This window comes from Quercus robur, chromosome 9 (assembly GCF_932294415.1).
Source record: "Quercus robur chromosome 9, dhQueRobu3.1, whole genome shotgun sequence".
Lineage (NCBI taxonomy): Eukaryota > Viridiplantae > Streptophyta > Magnoliopsida > Fagales > Fagaceae > Quercus > Quercus robur.
In genome coordinates, this window is record NC_065542.1 from 32,274,704 (window position 1) to 32,293,633 (window position 18,930).

Sequence of the window (18,930 nt, forward strand, 5' to 3'; positions counted from 1 at the left end):
TCTAGTGACAAAATGAAACATTTTGTTGCTTAAAATCCATTAATGTGTCAAAGGTTGGTATATATTGCTTATAGTTGTTTGGTTGTCGACATTATTGGATTCTCATTGTAATATATTCTTTGCTCTTTCCAATTTGCCAGCAACCAAAGTAGAGTTCTAGTAAGTAGCACACAACTCAGCCTCTTTAGTAAAGCCTGAACAAATTTCAGCATAGTGATCATCACTATAGGAAATTAATGTATATATGCAATGCTTACTTGAATCCTGGGGTTTGAGCTGGCCACTCGTTATCTTCTAAGAGAGTAACGACATCCTCCCAGTCCACATTCTCCAACTTGCCGCTCTTGGTTTCTGCCAACTCATTCAACTTCTTCACTAGTGTTGAGTTCTTGAAATTTTCTTCTCTTTCAAGCTTAAAACACTCGGAGCTGACCTTCTTCACCCTTTCAAGGAGCTCCTCCGAAATCCCATGGTTCACCAGCTGTAACATTAATGCAACCATAAATATTCTTGTGCACATAATCATACATTAACTAAAATAAAATATAGACAAGGGATAGAATGGTGATGGGAATTGGGAACTCATTTCCACCATTCTTAGACACCCTTTTGTATCTAATCGACTTTGGATATTGCTAAGGAAGTGAAAGAAGTACCTGGAAGAATCCCCATTCCTCACATCCATTAGCAATTTGAGCCAATGTCTCGGCCCTCTTCTCGCCATTGAGCTTTGAGAAATCAATCACAGGGATCGCCATTGAAGCAAAACAAGAGGCAAAGATGGAGATAGATAGAGAGAGAAAAAGAGCTGTTTGTTGAAGTGTCTGTGCTTAGCTTAGCTTGCTATATTGTGCTTTGGAAGAGGGGATCCTCTAACCTATTTATAGTAAAGCTTCCCGCCATCTCGCGGATGTCAACCTCTTAATATTTTAGTCCGTTTTGTTTTGTTTCCTTTTCTATCAAGGAGCTGTTAGGGTAAGGTATGGGACGGTGACATTAATAAATAACATATATGTATATGTACAAGGTCAATGCTTTTTTGAGGTACTACTGGTAATCCACAACAAAAGCATACCCTTTTTGGTGATGCATCTCATAGTCCTTAAAAATATTCATTAATTGCATGATTAAGCCACTTTGATTAACTGCCTCATGGAGAACATGTGTCATCAAAATTCAAGAAAGATGACTTCCTTTCTATAATAGGGTATTAATTATCTCATACATTTGTTGTATGTATAATCTATTTTATAATATGCCGTGAGTCTCATATTTGTGTGAATTTATTGTAAAAAAAATGATGCATATATTGGCTGTACAAGATACATTATTTTAAAAATAAGGTAGCTACATCCATTGGATTTGAGCCTGCATTAACACAAGTCAATATTTCTCTAGTTATACCTCATTAACACAAGTCAACATTTCTCTAGGTATACCTCTTCCACGTGGTAACATCGCCAACAATAATCAATGAATATATAGCATAAAACAAATGGCTTATATAATGTAATCTGCCCGATAAAAGAGTCTAACTTTATGGCAGGTTACAAGATGCTGCACCATATATACATGTGAAATGTATCATTTCTCTTGCCCATTATTATCACCTTGTTTAAATTTTTTTAAAGTATAGTTTTACTTATAATTTAAATCTCTACAGACTAATGTTCAACATGTAATTCCACCCTTTTGACTTTTACACATGGAAATGCTTCTGATGACAAGTACTTCAATCAATATTAAACTAATATTACTGATTTGTAGCCATAGTTTAAGGGTTAAGGAAGGCAGGTGAAGACTTTTATAAACAAAGCTATCATCAATCCCTAATTTAATACGTTGTCAACTTCATTATAAGAAATATATAAGAATTTAATAGTTCTATTTTTTGTTTTAAAAAAAATTGTGGAATAAAGTGAATTTTTTAGTGGAAAAATTATCTGTAACTTTCACCAGCTATGTTGTATGTACACGTGGTGTATCGTTGGCCATCTGATTTTATTCTGATTGTCTGAATGTTAGGGCACAATTCCAAGTTAACAGAGGAGACAGGCCGTCTGATCATGAACTTGTTTAGAAAAATTAATGAATTCATTGTTGTACTTGTGGTACTTCAAAGTTCTAACTTCAAAACCCTAATGATTTTTTCAAACTCAATATTTTTTTTTGGTCGGGGAAAACCATAGTTGAATATTGCATTAGTGGCCAGTTGTGACGTCCTCATTAATCATATTGTATACTTCATTGGTGTAACTTGCGCCACGTTGCATGGTTGATGTCATAACAATGTTTCCTAAATTATGGCTCTAATATACTAATACTTAATTAGGTTGGATTGATATAATGAGCAGGTAAGGTTGTAAATTGTAAATGAGTTTAGATTAGTTCATTTGATTTAATTTATTCGAATACGAGTCAAATTTGAATTCAAGGCCTTCTAATAATTTTTTTTTTTTTTTTGAATTCAAGGTTTTAAGCTAGGAAGCACGTATGGGTATGGGTATGTGTTAACACAACAACATAAATAAATTTTAAAAAATTATAACATGATATGACGACGAGTATAACACTATTATAATACTTTAAATGAAGTGTTTTTACTTCTTAGGCTTTAAGCAATATTTCGTTTGGTTGATAAGATAAAATTTTTATTTTGGGTCATAATGGAGGCAAAAATATATATAGGACTTTGGCTATCATTAATATGACATAAGGTCTCTATGTCATTTGCTAATAAAATAAGTTTTATGGCACATTAATGTTTTTCTTTTGGTCATGTGTTCGAGCAAATGTTTAACCATTCTAATTTGATCTGTAGTTGGCGCGTAATTGATTGGCATTTGAGTAACAAACCTTTTATCATTTTTTATCATAAACTTTTCAAAAGTTAATGCCTTGATTTCTTTTGTTTTATCAGAAAGATTAATTATGCTTTATGCCAAATAATTTGTTTCATGCTATATGCTAATTCAAAGGAATTAATCATTTTGTCTTCAGAAGAAGATTTTTCATTTATTGTTGTTATGAACCAAATATGATATGGTTGAATGATTTTTTTTCCCTCTAATTCTCCATCTTGCTGAACTTGTTAGAAGGGAAATATTTTAATCATTAATTGAGATAAAATAATTTGGCTTGATGATGAACCAAATTATTCCATTAACAAGATTAGACTGAATTCCTCTAATCATAATTTTTAAGGGAGTCACTAAACTTTTTGTCTATAACTTATATGTTCAAAATTGATTCATTACTTGTCTGAGAGGCATTAAACAAATATATACTAATAAATTAATAATTAAATTATATTTGAAATTATATTATATTGAGTTAATTAGATGGAACGGTTTTTATTTTATTTTATTTTTTTATTTTATAAACTTATAATATTAGATTGACCATTAATATTGCAGTCTTAAAATTATAAGTATATATTTTTACTGTGAAATGAATTATTTATACTATCAAAAATTTATAAATAATAATTTGATTTCTTACAAATTTAATTTTAAGTCTATATAACTATGTGTAAGGGCGGTTTTTGGGGCTCAGGCCCAACAGGCGAGCGATTCTGGCCCAAAAGTCCCTCAACAATGAATTTGTAGAGAGTAGGTTACAGAACTAGGTCTTGACAGCGTGAACGTAGTTACGAACAAGCCATGCAACCAGTTGGACGTGGGGATATTCCTCTAAGCCTTTGGGATAACAGTCCGTGGGGCTGTATCTTCTGCTTTTTTTTTCTCCAACTCCTTTCTCTTTTTCTTTGTTTTTCTTCCTTTGGCTTGCGATCCCTTGACCATGAGAATTTTCTTCTCTTATATAGCATCCTTCCTACGATAATGACCCTACACTTGTTAATCATCTGGGCCTCTACTTGAGTGCCTGTCCCATAGGACATCCTCCTTCTTTTCTGTGAGTTGCACTGGCCAAGATAATCCTGTTCTCCTGTCCTTTCCACATTAATGCGGCTGGAAAAGTTGCTCCTTGGCATTTAATGCGGCAGTTGTGGTTGCCCCCCCCCCCCGAACGTCATGCACTCTTCCTAGATATTGGTTGGCCTTGCGCCATGTAAAGGGAGTGAATCGGACTCCCATTTGGTGCGTTCGAGGAGGTACTCCTCCTCAGACGCCCCTAAGCAAGCCCGACCCAACATGATTGGGCTGGGGGGGGGGTCTTCCGCCCGTATCTTCGCTTCTTGTTGTGGTTGGGCCTAGTATAGGTACTTTGGCCCAACGTTGACTGGCGAACTTTACCCCCACAATAGCCCCTCAAAATTCCGGCCTTTCTTCTGGGTCCGAGGAGGAAAGGCGGGATTTTGATACTCACTGGACAGTTCGTGGTGAATTCCTGCTTTACACGTGTAAAGGGGGGGGGTATGCCCTCACGTGCCTCATTAATGCTGAGGGCGTTTAATGACCCGGGGGAAAGTAACTGCAACTTTTGAGGTTTTACACTCATCCAATCCAACGGTTGGAGACCGGATCTACGGTGGACAGCGTTTCACTCGCTCTAGACGTCTGTTCAACTTCTTCCAAGTATAACAGGTTTTGAAGGCATTTGTCCCTCATTTTTGACGAGCACTCCAATATTCAGAACGTCTCAGAGCTCTCTCCTTCAGTCTGTTCTCACTTCCGCTACCATTCTCTTGAAGACTTCTTCGAGCTTCTTACCCGTAAGTGCGCACTTCTTCTTCGTTATTCTCCATTATTCAAACTGCCTTCAAGTTGTTTTAGGATTAGAGGGGATGGGTAGGCTTGAGAAAATGGTAGATTCTCCGGCCGGTATGGCGGGCTTCAGGGCGAAGTATCGTATTCCACCGGAGGTAGGTTTAGAGTATTGCCATCAGGAGGATATTTTGCTCAAGAGTAAAATAGGGGAAGTCGCAATTCCAATGATAGCCTTCGTGGAAGGAGGAATGACGATTCCAATGGGGAGAATAACTAGGGATTACCTACGTGGTCATAGATTTGCCCCCCACCAATGCACCGCGAACCTGTTCCGGATCCTGGGGTGTGTCGACGCCCTGAACGATCAGATGAACCTCGGCCTTTCATGGCACGACGTGGTTCATCTTTATGAATGCCATAAGCTCGGCGACTCATACTATCTAAAGTCCAGGACTCACGAAGTGAGGTTGATATCCTGCCTTCCGAAGTCCAGCAAAGGCCTGAAGGACGACCATTTGATCGTCTCCGGACCATGGCATGACGGCCCTCACTGTCCGACTAGGGCGGGAACGCCAGGTGGGGTGTCATAGAGCTAGATTCCGTGGGAAGGACCCTAGTTTTGAGCTCCTCTCCCCCCTTTTTCTTTTATTTTAAACTTGTTGGTTTGGTTGCATGTCTCCTCGGACTAACATGACCCTTTTAACGGCCTTTGCAGACAAAGGGCGAACATCCCCTCGGCTGAGTTTGGTCAACATCCAGGCTCTGAATTACCTTCTGAGGTCCGAGATTTTCGTTAGCGAGGACGGACAACTACGGTCGGCTCCTTTGATTTTGGACTATGTTCCACTCACTCGATCTCTGGTGGAAGCCGGACAAGCTATAAGGGATGGTAGTCCGAGATTGGCACGCATTGACGTATCCATACCAGGGTTTCTCGCTGCAACAGACTTGCCTCCTATTCAGTTACCTCCCCAACGCGCCTTTCCCCCAGTAGTTATCTCAGAGGAGGAGGCCGGTTCTTCGCATTCATCCTTAGAGGATCAGATAGACCAGTTTCAATTTTCCGAGGAAGGGGAGGCGTCGGTCAAAGTAGTAGAGCTCTCCGACTCTGACGCTGATTTAGATCGCGCCTCAGCGGCTCCTGGTACTGGTTTAGTCATCGCACAACCTGATATCAGCGAAGACACAGAAGAAGAAGAAGGAATGGATCTCCAGCCAAGGACTGGCCTCAGGGGCCTTCTATCTAACAGGTCCAAGGGGCAGTCCTCCAGGGACGTCTCGAAGGGACAGACTGCCCCTAAAGCTCCCGTTCCTCCTCTCCCTCCCTCGTCGGATGCGGCGCTGCAGCCCATGCCTAACTTAAGGCGAAAAAGGCCCGTAGAAGAGACGGAGGAGGGAGAGGTTGCCCATGAAAAGGCCGGGCCTAAAAAGAAGGGCAAGGAGACGAAAGAGCCCCGAGAGAAAAGGACAAGGTCCACTGAGAGCCGAGACGAGGCGGCCATTACTAGGGGACAACGGACATGGTCCCCTCGGATAGAGTAAGAGGGTGCCCCAATCCCCTGGGATGCGACCCTATGGGAATCCCAACGAGAGCAGGCCTCATTCTTGGCCGAGGCCCTGCAGCAGCCTCTTCTCCTGCCCCGTGACATGGAGGGTCTCAGGAAGACTCGTCAGCCGGAACTTTTCATGTCACTGAAGAGGGACATGGCCATGGTAAGTGGAATCTTCTATCTTGTCTCTATACTGTGTACCCCCTTATCGTCATGTTTTAATAGTGTTTTTATTTCCGTCCGAGCGCAGGTCACTCAACAAATTTATGTTGCTGAGGAGTGGGCCAAAAAGGCTCGTGAGGACATGCATAGGGAGGCTCAGTCCCGTTTTGCAGCTGAGAGGGCCGCTGGCGATCTCAAACGAGATTTTGATCGTCAGACCAATGAACTAAAGGAGGTGAAGAAGGCCAATGCGAGTGCAGAAGCTGGCCTAAAAAATGCTGAAAAGCAAGCTGACGAGCTGCACAAACAGCTCCGCCACTTTGAGGAGAAGCTGACAGCGGAGCAACAGACGGTTTCAGAGCTTAAGGCTGAGCTTGCAAGGACCAAGGAGGAAGCTCGCTTGTCCAGGGAAGCTGCAGAGAAGGCCGTGGCGGCTTCATATGAACGTGGAGTCCATGATACTGAGGAGAGACTGGCCGAGGAAGTTGCCACCGTCTGCAGGGAATACGTCACCACGTCCTGGGGTGTAGCCCTGGATCGGGCAGCCGTCCCAGCAGATTCTGATCTCAGGAAAGCTGAGAACATCTTTTTCCCTGAGGAAATATGCGAGATTCCTGACGAGGTCGTCTCCACTGAGCCTCTTCCAACAGACTCCTCCGTTCCCGAGGCTGGGGGCACGGAGCAAGCCACGCAGGGCCAGTCGCCCGAGGACAGTCTTCGCATCAGCGAGATCCTTGCACAGGCCCAGGAGGTTGCCCCGGAGAACCCAGCAGCGGATGATCAGCCTGCTCCGACTCAAGGCTCTTAGGGACATAGTATAGGAATTCATTTGTTTTGCTTTTTGTGCTTTGTTTTGTTTAGTCATTGCTAATGTTTGTGAACCAAGCTACTTTGAAGATTAAATGACAAAAGTTACTTCATTTCAGATATCGTTGCATTATTCCATTTTGTTTTCATCATGAATGGATATTGGTTTTGCCATTTTACTGTTGAAAGTTAAGTATAAATGAATGAGAACGTTAGAATAGCGATAACTCATAATTGCGCAAAAACGGCTACGAAGCTGATTTCTCCCAAGTCCGTGGCTGAGAATCCGTGCAGGACTTGGGCTCCATTTAACACTTAGTGAGAATCGCATAACGGTTAATTTCCCCTAAGTCTGTGGTCCGAGGAGCCATGCAGGACTTGGGTTCTGTTTAACACTTATTGAGAACCGTTGCGTGGTTAATTTCCCCCAAGTCTGTGGTCCGAGGAGCCATGCAGGACTTGGGTTCTGTTTAACACCTATTGAGAATCGTTGCGTGGTTAATTTCCCCCAAGTCTGTGGTCCGGGGAGCCATGCAGGACTTGGGTTCTGTTTAACGCTTATTGAGAATCGTTGCGTGGTTAATTTCCCCCAAGTCTGTGGTCCGAGGAGCCATGCAGGACTTGGGTTCTGTTTAACACCTATTGAGAATCGTTGCGTGGTTAATTTCCCCCAAGTCTGTGGTCCAAAGAGCCATGCAGGACTTGGGTTCTGTTTAACACCTATTGAGAATCGTTGCGTGGTTAATTTCCCCCAAGTCCGTGGTCCGAGGAGCCATGCAGGACTTGGGTTCTGTTTAACACCTATTGAGAATCGTTGCGTGGTTAATTTCCCCCAAGTCTGTGGTCCGGGGAGTCATGCAGGACTTGGGTTCTGTTTAACGCTTATTGAGAATCGTTGCGTGGTTAATTTCCCCCAAGTCTGTGGTCCGAGGAGTCATGCAGGACTTGGGTTTTGTTTAACACCTATTGAGAATCGTTGCGTGGTTAATTTCCCCCAAGTCTGTGGTCCAAGGAGCCATGCAGGACTTGGGTTCTGTTTAACACTTATTGAGAACCGTTGCGTGGTTAATTTCCCCCAAGTCTGTGGTCCGAGGAGCCATGCAGGACTTGGGTTCTGTTTAACGCTTATTGAGAATCGTTGCGTGGTTAATTTCCCCTAAGTCTGTGGTCCGAGGAGCCATGCAGGACTTGGGTTCTGTTTAACACCTATTGAGAATCATTGCGTGGTTAATTTCCCCCAAGTCTGTGGTCCAAGGAGCCATGCAGGACTTGGGTTCTGTTTAACACCTATTGAGAATCGTTGCGTGGTTAATTTCCCCCCAAGTCTGTGGTCCGAGGAGCCATGCAGGACTTGGGTTCTGTTTAACACCTATTGAGAATCGTTGCGTGGTTAATTTCCCCCAAGTCTGTGGTCCAGGGAGCCATGCAGGACTTGGGTTCTGTTTAACACCTATTGAGAATCGTTGCGTGGTTAATTTCCCCCAAGTCTGTGGTCCGGGGAGCCATGCAGGACTTGGGTTCTGTTTAACGCTTATTGAGAATCGTTGCGTGGTTAATTTCCCCCAAGTCTGTGGTCCGAGGAGCCATGCAGGACTTGGGTTTTGTTTAACACCTATTGAGAATCGTTGCGTGGTTAATTTCCCCCAAGTCTGTGGTCTGAGGAGCCATGCAGGACTTGGGTTCTATTTAACACCTATTGAGAATCGTTGCGTGGTTAATTTCCTCCAAGTCTGTGGTCCGGGGAGCCATGCAGGACTTGGGTTCTGTTTAACGCTTATCCCGAATAGTTGCACAGTAACACGGCATCAAGTATAGTGTCTTTCATTAATAAAAGTACCTTTTCAGGTTATTTACATTCCACGGACGTGGCACTACACGTTCGTCCAAGTCTTCCAAAAAATACGCTCCAATGCCGGCCACGGATGTGATACGGTATGGGCCCTCCCAGTTTGGTCCAAGCTTCCCCCATGCAGGGTTCCTCGCGGTGCCCAGAACTTTCCTCAGCACTAGATCCCCGGGCGTCAAGGGCCTCGACTTCACCTTGGCGTCATAGCCCCGTTTGAGCTTTTGCTGATAGTAGGCGAGGTGCACCATCGCGCTTTCCCTTCTCTCTTCGAAGAGGTCCAAGCTTTTTTCCAGAAGTCCGTCGTTAGCAATGGGGTTGAATGCAGTAGTCCTCTGGGAGGGAAAGTTTATCTCTAATGGGATGACGGCCTCGGCCCCGTAGGTCAACGAAAAGGGGGTTTCTCCCATGGACCTGCGAGGCGTGGTGCGGTACGTCCACAAGACATGGGCTAGATCTTCAACCCACCTCCCTTTCGCGTCGTCCAACCTCTTCTTCAGTCCATTCACTATGGTTTTGTTGATGGCCTCCGCTTGTCCGTTACCCTGCGGGTAGGCTGGTGTAGAGTATCGGTTGACAATCCCCAGTTCACTGCAATATTCCCTAAAAGCCTTGCTGTCAAATTGGAGGCCATTGTCTGAGACCAGGGTGTGTGGGGTCCCGAACCTGGTGACAATATTTTTCCAGATAAACTTCTTGACATCGACATCCCTAATGTTTGCCAGCACTTCAGCTTCGACCCATTTCGTGAAATAATCGGTGCCGACGAGAAGAAACTTCTTGTTCCCAGCAGCTTTGGGGAATGGCCCTAGTATGTCTAGGCCCCATTGTGCGAATGGCCAAGGGCTGGACAACGGGTTAAGTACTCTGCCCGGCTGATGTATATTCGGAGCAAACCTTTGGCATTGGTCACACTTCTTCACATATTCCAAAGCCTCCTTATGCATGCTCGGCCACCAGTAACCCAGCGTCATGGCCCTGTGGGAGAGGGACTGGCCCCCCGTATGGCTTCCGCAAATCCCCTCATGCAACTCCTCCAGTATGAGTTCCGTAGCCCCTAGGTGCACACACAGTAAGTATGGCCCTGAGAATGAACGTCTGTAAAGTTTGGAGTCCTCAGACAACCAAAATCGGGGAGCTCTCCTCCTGATTTTGTCAGCCTCAACCTTATTGTCCGGTAAGGAGTCGTGCTTCAAGAACCGGACAAGAGGGTCCATCCAGCTTGGTCCCTCCCCGACGTTATGTACCCGAATACTGTTGGGCTTCTCTTCCGTTGGGCGGCAGAGATCCTTAACTAAAATAACCCGCGGAAGGGGCTGAGCCGAGGAGGTGGCCAGTGTTGCCAGAGAATCAGCATGGGTATTCCCACTTCTGGGTATATGCGTTAAACGGAAGTCATCGAAATGGGCTTGCAGGTGTTTAGCTCGGGCAAGGTACCCTCGCATTCTTTCATCCTTCGCCTCCAATTCCCCACTTACTTGCCCCATTATAAGTCTCGAATCAGAGAATATGCTCACGCATTTCCCACCTAACTTCCGGATCATTGACATCCCCTCCAACAGTGCCTCATACTCGGCTTCGTTATTCGTTGCCGGGAATCCCAGTCTCAACGACTTTTCCAAGGTTATACCTTCGGGAGAGATTAGAACGAGTCCCACCCCGGAGCCCCTGTGGTTTGCTGCACCATCGATGTATGCTCTCCACTTATCGTGTTCTTGCAGAGAAATCGTGCCGACCAATCTCCTATCGGCACTCGGTGATCCCGACACTTCCACCCCTTCTAAGGTGGGCTCCGCGAATTCAGCTATCAGATCGGCGAGGACCTGACCCTTTATGGCGGTGCGAGGTATGTATCTAATGTCGAAGGCGCTCAGGATGGTTCCCCATTTAGCTATTCTTCCTGTGTAGTCGGCGCTACGGAGGACTGATTTCAGTGGAAGTTGGGTTAGCACAACTACTGTATGTGCCTGAAAATAGTGGGGGAGCTTCTTTGTAGCTTGCACGACGGCCAATATTGCCTTTTCGAGGGGGAGGTACCAGGTCTCCGCCTCCTGTAGCGATTTGCTTACGTAATACACGGGCCGCTGCGTGCCGTTGTCCTCTCGGATTAGCACTAGGCTCACCGCATGAGCGGCGACCGCGATGTATGCATACAACACCTCATCGGCGTCGGGACTGGACATGATTGGTGGTCGGGCGAGGTATTCCTTGAGCTGTTGGAAGGCTAAATCACACTCTTCAGTCCACTCGAAACCCTTCCACTTGTGCAATAGGAGGAAAAAAGGTCTGCATCTGTCCGCTGAGCGGGAGATGAAACGGTTCAAAGCTGCTATCATGCCAGTAAGCTTCTGGACCTCTTTGGGATTCCGAGGGGGTTGCATGCTATGAATGGCTCTTATTTGGTCAGGGTTAACCTCGATTCCCCGGTGGGTTACCATATAGCCCAGGAATTTCCCCGATCCCACCCCAAATGAGCATTTGGATGCGTTCAGTCGCAGCTTGTACCTTCTCAGGATTTGAAACACTTCGTCGAGGTCTCTGATGTGGTCGGCCACCAATTTACTCTTTACTACCATATCGTCTATATACACCTCGATAGTTTTTCCCATCTGTTTCTCAAACATCCTAGTCATCATCCTTTGATAGGTAGACCCGGCATTCTTCAGGCCAAAGGGCATCACCTTGTAATGATAGTTGCCAACTGGGGTGACGAAAGCAGTTTTTTCCTGGTCTTCGGTGGCCAAGGATATCTGATGGTAGCCCTGGAAAGCGTCCAAAAAACTCATTCGGGGATGCCCGACAGTTGCATCTACCAGTCGGTCTATTCGCGGCATCAGGAAAGGATCCTTCGGGCATGCCTTGTTTAAGTCTGTGAAGTCCACGCAGACCCGCCATTTCCCGCTCTTCTTTTTCACCACGACGGTGTTCGCCAACCATTCGGGGTAAAATACTTCCTTGATAGCCCCAGCTCTCTTCAATTTTGCGACTTCTTCTCTCACAGCGTCCGCATGCTCCTTTGACGGGCGCCGGGGAGGCTGCTTCTTCGGTGTAATAGCCGGATTAACGTTAAGGTGATGGCGTATTAGGTCTGAGTCAACCCCGGGGGCTTCGTAAGGATCCCAGGCGAATACGTCCTCATTTCGTCGAAGAAAATTAATTAGCGTCGACTTCTCGTGTGCTGGTAATTCCGAGCCAATTTGGAAAAACTTCTCGGGGTCTGATCTGACGAGCACTTTCTCCAGCTCCTCGCAACTCACCTCCATGGCCGGTCCTCCATTACTTGTAGTTAGGATCGGGGTCCTTGATTGCTATAAGCTATTCTCGGCCGAAGTGGAAGGTCCGCTGCTTGGTCGTCGAGAAATTGCCGACACCATGCATTGCCTGGCCATTCCTTGGTCCCCTACTATCTCTTTGATTCGACCTTCTGATGGATATTTCACTTTCTGGTGCAGGGTTGACGACACAGCCCCTAGTGCATGAAGCCATGGCCGTGCCACAATAGCTGTGTAGGGGGAGTATGCGTCTACCACGATGAAGTCCACTTCCACTACTTCTGAGTCTGTTTGCACAGGCAACCTAATCATGCCTTTCGGGATGACGACTTTTCCCTCAAAGCTAAGCAGGGGTGAATCGTATGGCGACAGGTCTTCCTGCTTCAAGTTCAGCCCTTTATACAGGTCTGGGTACATTACCTCCACGGCGCTACCCTGATCAACTAACACCCTCTTCACGTCATAACCTCCTATTCTGAGCGTCACGACTAGGGCATCTTCATGGGGTTGAATAGTTCCTTCCTTATCCTCCTCCGTGAACCCGATTAATGGCGGGGCCCTCGCTCTGGCTCTCGTGGGTCCTCTTTCGCCTGGCTCTGTCGGGAACCCATCCACTGACATCACTCTGAACGGGCCGGAACTGGTTCTCCCAGGTGTGGCAAGAATGACATTTATCGTGCCTATGGGTGGCCTCAATGCGCTTTGTCTGGTTTCGACATTCGACTGCTCAGGGCGGTGCAACAGATGCCTTAGCTTTCCTTCTCGGACAAGCCGATCCAAATAGTTCTTCAGGTTCCTGCATTCGTTAGTGGCGTGTCCGGGCTCTTGATGATACGCACAGTATAGATTCTGATTGCGTTTTGAGGGGTCGCCTGCCATCCTGTTCGGCCACTGAAAGAAAGGTTCGCGCTTTACTTTCTCCAGGATCTCGTGCAATGGTTCTCGGAACACAGCATGGACTACCTGAGCCCCAGTAGATCCAGATTGCTCCATATAATCTCTTCTCGACTTGTTACTGTTGCTGAAGCGGTCCGACCTGAAGTCCCTCCTCTCCTGAGGGACAACCTTCGCCTTTCCCTTCCTAATCTCCTGGTCCTCCTCGGCCCTTTTGTACTTGGCTATTCTGTCCATGAGTTGTTGCACACTGGTGACTGGCTTCCCCGTGAGAGACTTTCTCAAGCCGTGCTCTGTCGGCAGGCCCCTTTTGAATGTACTGATGGCGACGTCATCGTAGTTCCCTTCTATCTCGTTGTACGTTTCCCAATATTTGTCCGAGTAGGCCTTCAGCGTTTCTCCTTCTCGCATGGATAAGGATAAGAGGGAATCGAGGGGCCGAGGGGCTCTAGTGCTGGTGATGAAACGGGAACCAAAAGCCTGCGTCAGCTGTTTAAAGGAATCTATGGAATTCGGTGGGAGGGCATCAAACCATCTCATTGCTAGGGGTCCCAGGCTGGATGGAAACACCTTACACATTAACGCTTCGTCCCTAGAGTGGACGGCCATCCTTTGGTTGAATTGGCTCACGTGCTCCACTGGGTCAGTTCGACCATTGTATAGGGCAAACGCCGGCTGATTGAACCGCCGAGGAAGCACCGCCCTCTCTATTCTACGGGTAAATGGCGACTGGAAGATTCGGTCCAGGGCCTTACTCATGGCGTCATTGACCAGGCCTTGGTAAGACGGGCTTTTGCAACCGCGTTTGTGAGGCCGTTCTTCCTCATAGGAGAACGTCTCGCTCGGAGGGGTTCTCGACCTTCGTCTGTATTCACCGTCCTCACCACTGCTAGTGTCCGAAACGGGCGATAGACGTTTTCGCTGGGCTCGACGCAGCTTCTTCTTCAAATCATCAATCTCTTGTTGTAGAGCCCTTCGCTCGTTGTGCTGGTGGGACGCGTGATCCTTCCCTTTTGAGCGGCTTCTACTCGTGTGAGAGGTGTTCACATTGCCCTCTCGTTGATTATCTTGATCCTTCGCTCGTTCGAGGTTTACAAAGTTGTCCTGTCGTTGAGATTCTGCACGTCCGGTTTGGCGCGGACCTGATCCTTCCATCCCTTACTGTTTCACTTGTCGAGACACAAGTTCTCCCCACAGACGACGCCAATTGTAAGGGCGGTTTTTGGGGCTCAGGCCCAACAGGCGAGCGATTCTGGCCCAAAAGTCCCTCAACAATGAATTTGTAGAGAGTAGGTTACAGAACTAGGTCTTGACAGCGTGAACGTAGTTACGAACAAGCCATGCAACCAGTTGGACGTAGGGATATTCCTCTAAGCCTTTGGGATAACAGTCCGTGGGGCTGTATCTTCTGCTTTTTTTCTCTCCAACTCCTTTCTCTTTTTCTCTGTTTTTCCTCCTCTGGCTTGCGATCCCTTGACCATGAGAATTTTCTTCTCTTATATAGCATCCTTCCTACGATAATGACCCTACACTTGTTAATTATCTGGGCCTCTACTTGAGTGCCTGTCCCATAGGACATCCTCCTTCTTTTCTGTGACTTGCACTGGCCAAGATAATCCTCTTCTCCTGTCCTTTCCACATTAATGCGGCTAGAAAAGTTGCTCCTTGGCATTTAATGCGGCAGTTGTGGTTGCCCCACCCCCCCCCCCCCGAACGTCATGCACTCTTCCTAGATATTGGTTGGCCTTGCGCCATGTAAAGGGAGTGAATCGGACTCCCATTTGGTGCGTCCGAGGAGGTACTCCTCCTCGGACGCCTCTAAGCAAGCCCGGCCCAACATGATTGGGCTGGGGGGGGGGGGTCTTCCGCCCGTGTCTTCGCTTCTTGTTGTGGTTGGGCCTAGTACAGGTACTTTGGCCCAACGTTGACTGGCGAACTTTACCCCCACACTATGCATTTATATATACATGCATACATATAAACATATAATATCATATACACCTTTCTTAAAAAAAAGTTATATACACTTAAATCAGGTCTCATGTTTATAATATTGTTTACAAATACATTGTTGTATTTGAGCTATTGACTCATAATAGTCGAGATTAATTAAACCTGAACTTGAGTTTGATTAGTTTGCTAATTAAATAGGTATAAATAAGAATTTTTTCAAACCAAAGTTTAACTATTCATAAATAATGCGGGTCATTTACAGCCTACATTGATCTAAGGCTTGAATTCATTATTTCAACGTGAACTCGTTCATATAGTGAAAGCAAGCTTTGGTTAATAAAATAAAATAGAAGTTAGAATTGCGCTTTTGATTAGTAAAATAATAATAATAATAATAATAATAATAATAATATATTATAGGGTAAATTCGACAAACCTACCCTGAAGTTTGTGGAAATACCAATGAGGTCCATGACATTCTAAAACCTACCAATTTAGTCCTTAAAAGACAATTTTGTCCTAACTTTCTTTCTCTTTCTCTAATCTGTCTCCGTTCCTCTCCCCTTCTCTCTTCTCTTTCTCTATCTCTCAGATCTCTCTCTTAAAAATCACAGTTTGGCTCCTTTCCAATACCTGTTCCGCCATTCCTTTCTTTTCTTATAAATTCTTTTTTTACTCTGTTAAAACCAACACAAAATTATTCAACACCAAAACCCCATCTCTAATCTAACCCAGAAACATACCCTATAAAACCAACAAAATTCAACACATTTACACAAACCATTCACCACCAAAAACACATTTTTAATCAAACCCAGAAACCTACTCTACAAACCAACAGAAATCAACACATTTAAAAAAAACATTCACCACCAAGAACCCATTTTTAAATCAAACCCAGAAACATCCACTAGCTTTTCAAGAAACCAATGCATATACACATGATAAAATTACTGAACAATCATCCATAAAATTGTAAGATTTATTTATGTCAGCTCAGACAAAAAAAAACTTCTCTTTCTATTCGGTGAGGTCCGATTCAGAGATTGTGGATCGAGCTTATTCGGCGATTCAGCATGCGATGTCTCGGCTTGAGGATAAGTTTCAGCATGTTTTGATTCAGAACACCGTTCCTCTTGACGCTGAGAGACTGTACGGCTCGATTCGCCGGAGTAGCCTTTCGTTCCCGGTCAACGATGCCGAAATTATTGCCGGAGAAGATGGTATGAGTGTGGTGGTCAGTGACTTTTCTAGTGGCTGTGGGTGATATGGGTTTGTTGGGCGGTGGGTTTTGAGAGAGATCTGAGAAAGAAAGAGAGAAGAGAGAAGGGGAGAGGAATGGAGAGAGAGAGAAGCAAGATGAGGAAAGATTGGTATTATCACTGAAGGGTAGGGATAAAATTGTCTTTTAAGGACTAAATTGGTAGGTTTTAGAATGTTGTGGACCTCATTGGTATTTCCACAAACCTCAGGGTAGGTTTGTGGAATTTACCCTATATTATAATACAAACTTGATATAAAAAAAAAAAAAAGATTTGACAGTTTGACAGTGAATGAAACACGTCGGTTGGATACAGAGAACCAATGAAGCTAAAAAATGAAAAAAAGAAAAGAAAACAGGAAAAGGATATGATATAAACTTTGGACATTTGTTAAGCATATATGTGAGTGAAGCCATTTTTTGGAGAATTGAATCTAACCTCTACTTCCCACACCTTACAAAAACTTGTCATTGTAGAGTAATCATCACTTACGCCAAATGTACATAGTAGTATTTTTTAAAAAATTTAATATTATTTTTATAAAAAATATAAAAATGGTAAAAAAAACTTGTTACTTTTTTTTTTATCATAAAAGTTTTTAAAAATACTAGATAGCAATACTTTCAGCCATCAATTAACTTTTCTCATTTCTAATAAACTTATGGTTGCGGAGAAGAAAGTGGAACTATCTCTCATTGGAACCATCTACTTTAGACATCTCCCCAAGCTCTTTCTATCCCTAGGCATATTCATTTCCCAATATTAATTTTCCATCAATGATTGAGTCTCGTTTTTTAAAGTAGGGTTTCTGTTTACAATATTGACTAATTAATGACATTCAGAAAAAAGAAAAAGAAAACAAAAGAGTACTAAATAATGAGAATTAAACAGTATCCAGCCAAATGTAAACATTAGAGTAGAGTTGAAAGTCAATAGAAGCAACCTTTTCTTTCTTACTTTTTATTTTTATTATATATATATATATATATATAAATTATTGAACTGTTAAATATAATGCCAAAGATTCTAACAAACTTCTGGACATGTTTCTCAAAAAAAAAAAAAAAAAAAAAAAAAAACCATTTTTTGACATAACTAACTTTAGCATACAGAGAACTAAATTGCTCAGACCCCACATTCTAGAATATTTTTTTCCTTGGTGAAATGAATATTTTAATCATCAATTACATCTTCTAACTTTAACTTTTAACTTATTTATAAGTCAATTTTCTAAAATTTTGTTAATCTCACTTATGTGCTTTAACTTATCTATTTTCAATCTAGTTCTTTTTGTCTAGTTCTATACAATCTCGTCATTAGATGAAATTAATATTTTTCACTTTTTAAAACGTCGTTTTGGTGAATTTAACATTGCGGATTTGATGGAGGTGGATGGAAGGACTGTATGATACAACTGAATATTAAAAGATTGAAATGGAAAAAAAAAAAAAAAAACTTATAGGATTAAATTGAAAACATGTCAAAAATTGAGGCTACAATTTGTAATTTAGCCAAATATAATTTACATCAATTATGTTAATCTTCACCATTCTTTCATTATATAAATAAAAGTGAAATTAAAATACTTGAAATGAATGATTGTGAATTCTGATCAAAATGGGTACATACCATAGAAGAAGCTTCAATACACCAAAATGTTTTGCTTTACCATGTACCACTAAGTTGTAATGCCATGCAGCGCAGGATATATATGTTTAAAACCTTGCGAAAATGTTATCAAAGAGGGAAGCTACTATGTTATTAGCTGATGTAGTGATCAAGTGTAGAAGAGTGATTCAAAGTTTTTGATAAAAATGTAATGCGTCATGCCATATTGTAGAAAATCATCATCATGGTTAGCTAGCCTAATATTGTCATATTCTATTGTGAGCACTAAAGAGAAAGATTTGGTCTTCTAAAAAAAAGAGAGAGAAAGATTTGGGATTATTCTAATTAACGATTGATACAAGAAGAATATTTCAAATTTTAACGAATGGAACAAGTGCACGGTATAGTAAATCAACTTGGTGATTTTAAATCGTTTCAAAGGATGATTATCAAGGCCTTAATTAAAGGATCAAGAGTTGATACATGCATGCTATTAAACCCTAGGTTAAAATAGTGTAAATTAACAATGTTCCACAGAAATGGTCAAAGATCAACTCAGCTTTTGTATTTGAGTTTTTTTTTTTTTTTTTTTTTTTTTTTTTTTTTTTTTTTTTTTTTTTTTTTTTTTTGAGTAGGAAAACCCGAAATATTAAAAGATCAAGGCTGAAGAATCAGCTAATACAAAAGGAGTAATGTCTGTTGGATAGGAATCCAACCAAACTGAAATAGGGAAACAGAGTCTAGCTCTCTGAGCTAGAGCATGAGCAACGGTATTGCCTTGCCTACAGACATGAGAGATCGAGATACTCACAAAGGAGTTTACAATACAAAGAAAATCTCGGATGAGATGACCACCTGGAGCGAAATCCCAGCCACCCCATTGAAGGGCCTTCATTACCTGCTCCGAAC

The 18,930-nt window shown here is 43.4% G+C and overlaps 1 protein-coding gene across 3 annotated transcripts in view; it reads right to left on the bottom strand.

The window, feature by feature from the left end:
- Nucleotides 1–18,930, bottom strand: part of LOC126701252 (1-aminocyclopropane-1-carboxylate oxidase 5) — a 36,248-nt gene that overhangs the window by 1,300 nt on the left and 16,018 nt on the right. Inside the window, exons 1-2 of one of the 3 annotated variants that reach the window (XM_050399363.1) lie at nucleotides 657–863; nucleotides 258–481 (exon numbers count right to left, since the gene is read on the bottom strand). The exons of the other annotated variants lie outside the window; for them this stretch is intronic. Of the exons in view, the coding sequence (XP_050255320.1) occupies nucleotides 258–481; nucleotides 657–758 (326 nt within the window). The 5' untranslated portion in view covers nucleotides 759–863. Of the gene's footprint in view, nucleotides 1–257; nucleotides 482–656; nucleotides 864–18,930 lie in introns of those variants that run through there. 3 annotated transcript variants of the gene reach the window in all.